This window comes from Suncus etruscus, chromosome 19, assembly GCF_024139225.1.
Source record: "Suncus etruscus isolate mSunEtr1 chromosome 19, mSunEtr1.pri.cur, whole genome shotgun sequence".
Lineage (NCBI taxonomy): Eukaryota > Metazoa > Chordata > Mammalia > Eulipotyphla > Soricidae > Suncus > Suncus etruscus.
The window spans coordinates 30322662-30333733 of record NC_064866.1 but is presented as its reverse complement, the minus strand read 5'-3'; the positions used below and the strand labels follow the sequence as shown (position 1 = coordinate 30333733).

Below are 11072 nucleotides of genomic sequence, written 5' to 3'. Positions count from 1 at the left end.
TGGAGCCCAGAGTCGGTCTTTTATGCCAGTCAACTTCGGGGGTGAGGTCTTGTAATCAGATCAAGGATTTTTTTCGGTTTTCCCCATATTTTTCTGGGCCTTTGAAAACAATGCGATAGCCACTGTCACATCTTTACTATTTTTTTAACCCTTATTCTTTAAGAAAAAAAAATTACTGAACTTAAAAACAAATAACTGTAGTAGAATGTCTGTTTTCAATACAGGCAGGGGATGGGAAGAGGGAGGGGGCATTGGGAGAGGGAATGTTACACTGGTGAAGGGGGGGGGTGTTCTGTTTGTGACTGTAACCCAACTATAATCATGTTACTTAAATAAAAAAAATTTTTTTGAAAAGAGTGAAAGGCAAATGCCTTACTGTTGTAAGGCTTACAGCCCCAGATATAAATTTTTTAATCCTCATGACATGCCATTAATTTTTATGTGATTGCCTATATACTTTTTTTCCTTTATTGCATCCTACCTTCTAGCTTTTTTAGATCCCAAGAGTACTTAAGCTTTATGTAATTCATTCCTGGTTCAAAGACATTCATTGAATATTTGTTGAAAGAATAAAAACTAAATGTTAAATTTAATAAATTGTGACTGTGATGAACCTAAATGAATCTACTTAGGTCAGTATTATGAATGAGGCGAGGTCCTGTTTTAGAATAAATGGCATAGACAAGCAATAGACCAGAGACGTTAAGAAAGTTTCAAGAATAGACATTTATTAATACTTAGTTTCCTAGAGCCAGCATGGGATTGGCTGAGAAGAAGGAAACATCTTGAATACATTGCTAAGAAATGCCCATCAGAAATTAACATGTTTTGTGTAAATTTTCATGGGCTGTCTTTAGCCCAGTGGACACCAGTTTTACAAATTCATTAAAGCCGATGGCTCCATTTTCATCTTTATCCAGATCTTGGAATATTTTGTCAATAGAACTTTGATCTTTGGATTGCTAAAAGGAAAGAACAGAGATGATGCAGTGAAAATCTTTCCCACGTTCTCTGACTTGCATACCTTAGAGTTCTGTTTAGAGGTTTTTCACCTATTAACAAAAACTGTGCTGGAGACTTCAGCAAAAGATGAGAGTAGCCACCAGTATGAGCCATCTTAGACGAGAGACGACATATGGCTAGGCCTGGAGAGAAGGCTACCGTTCATTAACTACCCTATCCACTCTCCTCTTTTTAGATATAAAAAAAACTTAGTCCAGGGAGTACATTTGTGAGTGATGCAGAGACAACGTGATCCAATGAGATAAAGGTTCTCTTTCCTCCAGGTAGGAGCTCTAATAAGAATCCACCCTTCCCCAGCATCACTTTAGGTCCTGAAACACTCTCTAGGCAGGGAAGCTCAAAAAACTAAGATGAAAGGAATATCACTTACTTTTAGGACGTTTGGCATCTCCTGTGTGACCAGCTGGCCCAGCTCGTCCATGCTGAGGGTGTCAGCATGCCCCACTTTTAATGAATACTGGTGGAAGACGTTGACAATTCCTTCCATGTATTCTTCGAGCTTAGTCATCTTCAAAATTTCACCTCAACCTGCAGTAAAAAAGGAATGTCTAGGACAGTTCTTTCCTGGCACCTTCTGCCTCACCATCTTCTTTTGCACCCAAAATTTAGGCAAGTGAGAACTCCCTGTTTTTGTGTATGATTTTGTTCTGTATGCACTGTGCTTAGCCCCTGGTGAATTTTTTATTTTATGAAAGGATGGGAGAGAAAAATACATATAGTATCACGTAAAATCTAAAAACTTCTCTAGCCTCAGTTTCTATGGCTTTCTATGTTCTCCCATTCTGTCCTAGGAGTATAAATTAGTGGGTACCACTCAATCAAGATCATCTGGAAAGTTCCCTGTGGTTGGACTATTCCTTAACCCCAAGTAAGATACCTTAAGTCCTTTACAGATTTCTGCCATCTGAGTGCCTACCCCTTAGCGATCACTTTAGCCTAACACTGGATCTATTAGCACTATGAGACTTAGTCTCAAGTCAAAGAATAGTAAACATAGAAGTGACTACTGCAAAAAGTGCATGGTATCCCGTCATCTTCTCAGTGGTTATCTTCCATACTGTCAATATGGAGCACCTGATATCCCAGCTAAGGAAAGAATACAATACCTTTCAATGCACAGCAACACGGAGTGTGTCAAGAAGCTACTGCTAGTGCGAGATGTTTTAGGAGGTATTTATAACACCGCCTATGTTTATTTTCAATTATGAGTGAAGAAGCATCTCTGATTCATCTTGAGGTCATTATTAAAAAGTACATTCTTGCTCAATAGGATCTTTAAAAACCTATTATCTGTGACTGTGATTAAGCTGCTCAGATATTATCCAAATATGCGGCCCTTTGCTCAGTGTACAATAAAATATTATCCTTAGTCACCTATACAGTGTCCTACTCATCCCAAAGATTTAACTCTGTATTGCACTTCCTTAAATAAATACCAAGATGATAAGTTCTACTGTCTTATGGCTACCACCTGGCAATGAAATGCCTGCCAAGAATATTTCACATAGTCGTACTTAAATTCAGATTTGAAGGAAGTATACTGAGTTTCATGGATAAATAACAGCTCAGAAAGTGGAGAGACCCAAAACGAACTAAGAAAAATAACTTAAAGGTCTCTTCTAAGGCAGAGCAGATTCAACAACACGACAAACTGCCACAAAAAAAAAGAAATAAGATACCATGACAATAATCCTCTTAAGATCAATGGACTAAAAGCACCAATAGGACACAGAGTGGCAAAATATCAGAAAGATGAATCCAACTTTTTGCTGCTGCAAGAAAAACATCTGAATAGTCAGAGAAAACCCAAGTTTGAGTCAAAGTTGGAGGACAATTCTTCAAACAAACAACTTCCTTAAAAGTACTGGGGTGTCCATACTAAAATCAAACAACACAGACTTCAGGTCTGCCTAGTTTATAAGAGACAGAGATGGGCATTTCTTATTAATCAAGTGGTATGCACAGCAAGAAGAAATCACACTTCTCAACATATATGCACCCAAAGAGAGGCCCGAAAATACTTAAAACCATTGATAATTTACTTGATGAAAGATATCAACAGCAGCACAATAATATTGGAAGACTTCAACACCGCCCTGTCACCTCTTGATAGATCAACCAAGATAAAACTCAACAGGAATATACTGGCTTGAAGAAAGAAATGAAAAAGAGTGACTTAGCATATATAAATATATATAAAGGCTTTTCATCCACAGAAAGATGGATAAACATTCTTCAGTGCACAGGAAACATTCTCCAAGGTAGAATATCAGGGTCATAAAACATACCTCCATACAATCAAGAGGATAGAAATTGTATCAACTGTCTTTGCAGATCAGCTTGCAGATCTGTCTTTGCAGATTTCAGTGCAAATGGACTGAAAATAGAAATGAAATACAAACAGTCATGGAAAATCATTGTAAGACCTGGAAATTAAGCAGCTTACAAATTAACAGCCAATGGATCAAAGAAGGCTCTCTTAGTTATACAAATGCTGATCAACTAGCTTTGGCTGTATGCAATGAAAATAAGACTATTGTAACTTATAGTCTCTTCAGCAATCAGAAAGTGATCCCAATCACACTCAAGGCAACTATCTTAGTGGTCCTAATTGCACGCAAGAAGGAAACTAGCTCCCATAGATAGTTTCTGCCATTTTGGGGAAATACTGCAGGACAATGTGACCCACTTTACTGTTCTTTTTCTTTTTGGATCTGAATCCTCTGATACATTATTATTTATTTATATGTTTATTTATCTTCTGTCTCTTTCCACAGGCATGTATAATATCACAATCATGATCACAATCTGCACATACTGGAGGTGTTTCACAGACATCTCATATATGAACAGATAATTGGGAATGAAATGGCTGTATGGTTTTCTTTCCTGTGAATGGATCTAGAGGGGAGATGGGAAGGAGAATGGGATCTCTAGACAGAAATGATCTCCTTTAAGGAACAAAATCTGTGTGAATCAGACTATTGTGGTGAGAGGTACATTCAGTCTGATTTTGCAAAGTACATCAGAGTACCAGCATGATACTCTCTATTCTATAGAAAAAGAAGTCAAACAAAATCTTTCTAAAAATTTTTATTTCTGAGTATAAATTTTAGTTCTTTTTACAGGTAACATAAAAAAGCATAGCAGAATGATGTTTTTGTAGTTCTTGCGTTTAGACAGTAAATTTCTTAATTTTTAAACCTCTTTTCAAAGGCAGGAACTCAGAGTACCCAATGATTCTGAATACTAGAGTGTGGCACCACTTTTCCTCTTTCAAGCATGGGATTCTAGATGCAGCTGTGGAAAAGACTTTCTAAGAGATAACTACACAAAAGTGTGTCCTCCAGAAAGGACATTATGAGCCTCAGAGGAAGAATTCTGCCTGAATTGGTAGGGACACAGTAGTAACCATGAAGGTGATGAAACAACGGAGACAATGAAATGTATAAACAATATGCAATATACTTGGCTACTCCACTTGCCTATGTCTACACCTATTATCCTTCATTTTTCGGGGTCTACTTACACTGGATGGAATGATCAATACAAAATTTAAAAGAAAGTCATGATGGGCTTCCCTGTCTTCATTCAGTAGTTAAAACTAAACATTAAAATTTGTCTTTTGAATATGATTTGGAGGTTTGTATGAGTTTTTAGTCATGGTGGTATCAAAGCAGAAAATAAATCTAATATCTATGGGCAAATAGAATATTAAACTATGCTTGGGTTTAATATTTTTCTCTTCTAAGTACAGGGGAAGAAATCATGTAATTATAAGTAAGATACAAAACACACTGGAAAAGGTGAAGCCCTTGGTAGACCAGGTTAATGACCAGCCCTTCCATGAGATTTGACCGTATGATTATTTTCAAATTTTATGTAAAATGGCTAATTTAAAAGAAAAGAGATGCTCTTAATCCAATGAAAAAGTTAACTGACTGTAAATTATTTGAAAGAGCTGCTGAAGCTCTTTGACTCTGACTTTCTTATTCACTTTAGATAGTGACTTTAAAACCACAGAATTACTTACAGGGGATATTTCTTAGTATCTCCTAGTGGAGGAAATGATCCCCAACACAGACCATAGGAAGATCTGTTCCTGGAACGACTGTTTTGTTTTGAGTTCTATTGGACTCAGGGAAGCATATGGAAGCCAGGAATTAAAACAAGTAGGCCACCTGTAATGCAAGTTCCCTACCCACTGTATTATTGTTCAAGCTGGGGCTTGACTCTGGAAACAATGCAGATGTCCAACAACAGATGAGTGGCTAAAGAAACAGTGATACATATACACAGTGGAATACTATGCAGCCATCAGGGGGGAAAAAGTCATAAAATTTTCCTATACATGGATGGACATGTAATTATTATTACTATTATGCTGAGTGAAATGAGTCAGAGTGCGAGAGATAGACACAGAATGGCCTCACTTAATCTGTGGGATTTAAGCAAATAAAAGGTAGCAACACAGTAATACCTAAAGACAATAGAGATAAGGTTTGAAAGGATCAGTCCATGATATGAAGCTTACCACAAAGATTGGTGAGTGCAGTTAGAGAAAAACTACACCAACAATTATCATGACAATGGTAGTGAGTGGTAGAAATAGAATTCCTCTGTGGAAGACAGGCAAAAATTGTGAGAGGACAGACTTGGGGGGCTTTGGTAGTGGGAAGGTTGCACTGGTAAAAGTGGGTATACTTTTAGTTTTTTTATTGAGACCAATGTGAATTACAAGTCTTTCATAGCTGTATTTCAGTTACATAGTGAAGGTTAATTAGGGCCATTCCCACCACTAGTGTTGACTTCCCTCATCACAGTTCCCAGCATATGTCCCTTACCTCCACACTTAGCCCCCTAAACTGCTAGTGTAATAGGTCTATTTTGTATATAGCTTGTTATAGTTTGGGACTCTTGATTCTACTGACGTTGATATTGGTTTGGGTACTTAGGACTGTCCATTTTTTATTTCTACTCTATGCTCCTGAGACAGTTGGGCTCCTGGGTTCCATTCACATATTTTCCCTTTTTCTCAGCTTGCAGGAAGACATAAATATGAAGTAGAACCAGATGATTCATGTTCTATGATTCTGTAAGAGAGAGAGAGAGAGAGAGAGAGAGAGAGAGAGAGAGAGAGAGGCCCTATAAATATAAGTTTAAACAAAGAAAAAGGATTAAAATAAAAAGAGGGAGATATGTGGCAAGTATGCATGTTTTTCTTTTTTTTTCTTTTTTGTTTTTTTGGGCCACACCCGTTTGATGCTCAGGGGTTACTCCTGGCTAAGTGCTCAGAAATTGCCTCTGGTTTGGGGGGACCATATGGGACGCCGGGGGATCGAATCTCGGTCCTTCCTTGGCTAGCGCTTGCAAGGCAGACACCTTACCTCTAGTGCCACCTCACCGGCCCCAGTGTTTGGTTTTCTTGTTGTTTTGCATAGGCTCAGGAAATGGGAAAATTAGAAAGAAAAATTTCTTGGACTAAGAGATACAGAGTGTTTCTACCCTTGAATCATACTGCCATGAGACCCACTATAGGCTCCAGGAATGTTAGTTGTCAAAGCCTCAGGTCTTTCTTTAAGGTCTCAGGAAAACTTATGTTCCATTGAGGTAGTCTATTTTAATTATCTTGGGTTTTGCACAGAATCTTGGACAGAGCATCTTCTGTTTCATCTCACCATGAGGTGGTGAGGTAGGGCAACCTGTGCTTAGATCAAGTTGTTGCTACTTCTCTATTGCTCTCACTTCTTTTGTTGTGGATTTGTTTCCTGGTTTTGGTCCCTTAATTATGTTTCATAAAAATCACTCCATAGCCAAATGTATTTCTCATTTATTTTTTCAATACTTAGTATTCTATTATGAAGATTTACCACAATTCATTCAACAAATCATTCGTGGACATATTTGTAGGATGTCTGTAATGTTTTTTCAAGTGATGGCAAAAGCCGAGACCTGGAACTGAGGTTTCCATGATTGGGAGTGAGAAAGGAATGGTGCTTGAGAATGTGGGAAAGGGAATAATGGTGGAGGGAAGAAGACACTCTGGCTGAGGTGATGGTGTTGGAACATAATATGCATGTTATCTTATCATTAACTGTGTTATTGGCCACATTATCTAAAATAGAATCTTTTAAATGTCAAGAAAATAAAAATACCTTATAAACTTAGTTAGCAATAATAACATTTTTCTTTTTAAGCTTCATGCTTTAGCCTTTGAATTTTGAGAAGCAAGTTTAAGATTTTATAAATATATTTTTTAACTAATCACTGCTACCTTGGGGGGCACACATGGTGGTACTAAGGGGATTGTTGTAGTGTCTTATATTGCCATCAATAAATATATTTATTTCAATTTATTTGTGTCTGCTATAAATTAGAATCATTTATATAAGCTGTCTGTGCTCTAATTTATCAACTGTGCCAAGGGATAGGAGCATAAATAAATTCTTTTCTTGAGAAATGTATTTGCTAAACTGCTCAGGTATCTAAATATTGATTTATTGGTATTTATAAAAACAGGAATCCTGATATGTAGGGTTATTTGCTGCTGTAATCAGAACCTGAAATTTTATTATATCTCTCTTCTCAGTATGTTACATGTTGACAATAGTGTTATTGTTTATGGTTGTGATGTATGGTTCAAATGCACATCTCCTAGAATGCCCAAGAGAAGTTGCCAATGAGCTTACCTCACTTCTAAACCTCCTCCTCATCCCCCCACATCCCATGCCCCACTTGACATACTCAGTTTAATTCAGGACCAAAGATTTGCTGTAACTATTAGAGTATCACCTGCCCTTTTTCTATATATAAAACTAATAAATGATATCATCTGTGTTTCTTTACCGTCTGCTTTATTTTGCTTAACATGTTACCTTCTATTTTTATTCAAGTTACAATGACTGAATGATTTGATCTTTTTTTCTATTTTCTTAGTATCGCATTGTCAATAAATACCACCATTTCTTTGTATCCCCTTGTCTGGTCTTGAGCATCTGAGCTGTATTCACATCCTGGCTATTGTACTAAGCATTGCAATACACTAGCTTTGTGTGGACTTCTCTTTCTGAATTAATGTTTTTTATTCTAGGGACAGGTGGTAAGAAGGTGGATCATGGGCTCATACGAGAGTTTTATTATTACTTCTTGTTTGTTCACAACTGATAGTAATCAGGGCTCACTCATAGATCTATACTCAGCGATCACTTCTTACTACTGTACTATCTCACCAGTCCTATTTTTATGTTTTTTATGTTACTTATTTTATTTTGTGGTCATGGTGACATGATTGAAAAATATTCATGCTGTCTTTCCTAGGGGATGAACCAGACAATTTATGCCAACAGAGAGTAAGGATTCATTTTTCACCACATCTTCGAACATTGTGTTCTAACAAGTGGCGTTTTTGTTTGTCTGTCTCGATATATGCTATCTTCACTGGTGTGAGATGATACCTCATTGCTGCTTGATTTTCATTTACCTGACAATAAATGATAGAGTATTTTCCTATGATAACTAGGCAATCTATATTTTCAGTTTGTGAAAATTTCTATTTATTTTCTGCCCCTTAAATAGATAAAGTTATTTGCTGATTTTGTTGATGAACTTTATTAATGATTAATATAATTTAATATGTAATATAATACTACATGTTTAATATGAAATATTATATTTTTCTGTAAATTGCCATATTTTGTCAAAATATTTCCTGCCATTCCTAGAATATCTTTCTTGGGGGCCACATCCAGTGACACTTAGGGGTTACTCCTGACTATGTGCTCAGAAATTGCTTCTGGCTTGGGGGACCATGTGGGACGCCAGGTATTGAACCATGATCTGTCATGGTCTGTCCTAGGCTAGTGTGCACAAGGTAGACGCCTTACCCCTTGTGCCAACACTCTGGCCCCCTGGAATATCTTTTTATTTTAACCTAAAATACGTCCAGTTAACTTTTTAATTTACCATTATTCTATTTTATAATTTTATGTTTATTTTCATTGTTATGTCTTTTTTAATTATAGTACTTTTACTTTCTTTTAATTTAAGCACCATGATTACAAACATGCTTATAGTGAAGAAAGAACACCCCTCCCTTCACCAGTGTACCTCTTCCCCCACCCTCTGCCTATATTTGAGACAGGCATTCTACTTCTCTCACTCATTAACATTGTCATGGTAGTTCTTGATGTAGTCATTTCTCTAACTGCATTCACCACTCTGTGTGAGCTTCATAGAGTGAGCTAGTCCTTCGGCCCTCATCTCTATCATCTCTGCCCATGAACAGGATTGCTGCCTTGTCTCCAAGTCAGCTGTCTTTCTAATTCTGAGAAATCACTTACACCTTTCTCAGCACTTACTTCTGGATCTTTTCTGATTTCATTCCTGCTGTGGTCAGGTGACCCTTTAAGGTCTACAGGGTTTTTTTAAAATATCTTTATTAAAGAACCACGATTACAGACATGATTGTAGTTGGGTTTAAGTCATAAAAAGAACCCCCCCACATACACACTCACCAGTGCAACATTCTCACCATCAATGCTCCCCATCTCTCTCCTCCTCCCCTGCTTGTATTCGAGAGAGGCATTCTACTTCTCTCATTCATTAACATTGTCGTGTTAGTTGCTAGTGTAATTATTTCTCTAACTGTACTCACCACTCTTTATGGTGAGCTTCATATTGTGAGCTGGTTTTTCTGGCCTTCATCTCTATTGCCTCTGGTCTGGGCATTATTACAATAACGTCTTTTCTTTTCCTTAAAAATCATAAATGAGTGAGACTATTCTGTGACTATCTCTCTCCCTCTGACTTATTTTACTCAACATAATAGCTCCCATGTCCATCCATGCATAGGAAAATTTATGAATTCATCTCTCCTTACGGCTGCATACTATTTCATTGTGTAGATGTACCACAGTTTCTTTAGCCACTCATCTGTTGAAGGGCATCTTAGTTGTTTCCAGAGTCTGGCTATTGTAAATATTGCTGTAATGACTACTGCCCTGAACATGCCCAATCTCATCTGATCTCAGAAGCTAAGCAGGGTCTGGCCTGATTAGTACTTGGATGGGTCTACAATATTGAACCAAGATCAGCAGATGAAAGTTCAGTGCCTTCCTAATTGTATATATCTCCAGTCCCTCTTTTGTTTTATCTGTGGGGAAATTATTACATTTCCCTCTATTTATTTAAAAATCCTCTATTTTCTATTTTGTAGTTCAGAAGACATAATTTTTCTTTCTAGTCTCCTCATATTTTTATTTTTGACTCTGTGCTCATAAATCCCTGCTGGAAAGTTCAGGGGACCATATGGGATGCCAAGGATCAAACCTGGGTTGGTCCCGGATAGTCCGCATACAAGACAAAAACCCTACCTGCTGTGCTATATAGCTCTGGCTCACTGCCTCACATCTTTTTCCTGTGTATATATATACATATATATATGTACATATGTATATATACATATATGTATATATGTACATCATCCTTAATACTTTGAAACATTTAATTCTCAATGAACACAGAAACTTAAGGGGATATTCTCTAGATATTTATATTTTTAAGGAATTCTCTTATGACTTTTAAATTTATCTCTATTTGAGCTTTCAAAGTCAAATTGCCACATTTAAAGCTACTGAGGCTTTATTTTTGCCCAGCTTCAAGATATTAAGAATTTAATTTTCTCACAAGTCTTTAAAATATTTCTGAAGGTTGAACCTATATCACAATTGTACCTGAGGCAACAAACATGTTCCTGAGACAATATGCCCCAGTTGCAGGATGATGTAGGACCATGTTGTGGCCCTTCTATCATCTTTTTCTTTTGTATCTAAATCTTCTGAATTATATATTAGCTGTTGTCTCCTTAGGTATGCCCTCCTAATGATGTTCTGTTATCTAGTTCTGCTATCTAATTTTGTTGAACTACATAGTAAGCCCAGAGAGCTGCCCACAGTGTTGTCCAGACCCAAACCATCACATCATTGATTAAAAGCAAAACCAGAGATTGATGCCTACTCAGGGGATATAAGTAAATCAGGACTCCCATAGAC

General features: G+C 37.0%; 1 protein-coding gene across 1 annotated transcript; it reads right to left on the bottom strand.

Annotated features, from left to right (window-relative positions):
* Window positions 1-818: 818 nt before the first annotated feature.
* LOC125997166 (protein S100-A12-like) lies at window positions 819-1531 on the bottom strand. Its single transcript, XM_049765615.1, has 2 exons — window positions 1394-1531; window positions 819-962 (listed from the first exon to the last, which is right to left on the bottom strand). Exons 1-2 carry the CDS (start codon window positions 1529-1531, stop codon window positions 819-821), a joined length of 282 nt encoding a protein of 93 aa, XP_049621572.1.
* Between the last annotated feature and the right edge of the window lie 9541 nt (window positions 1532-11072).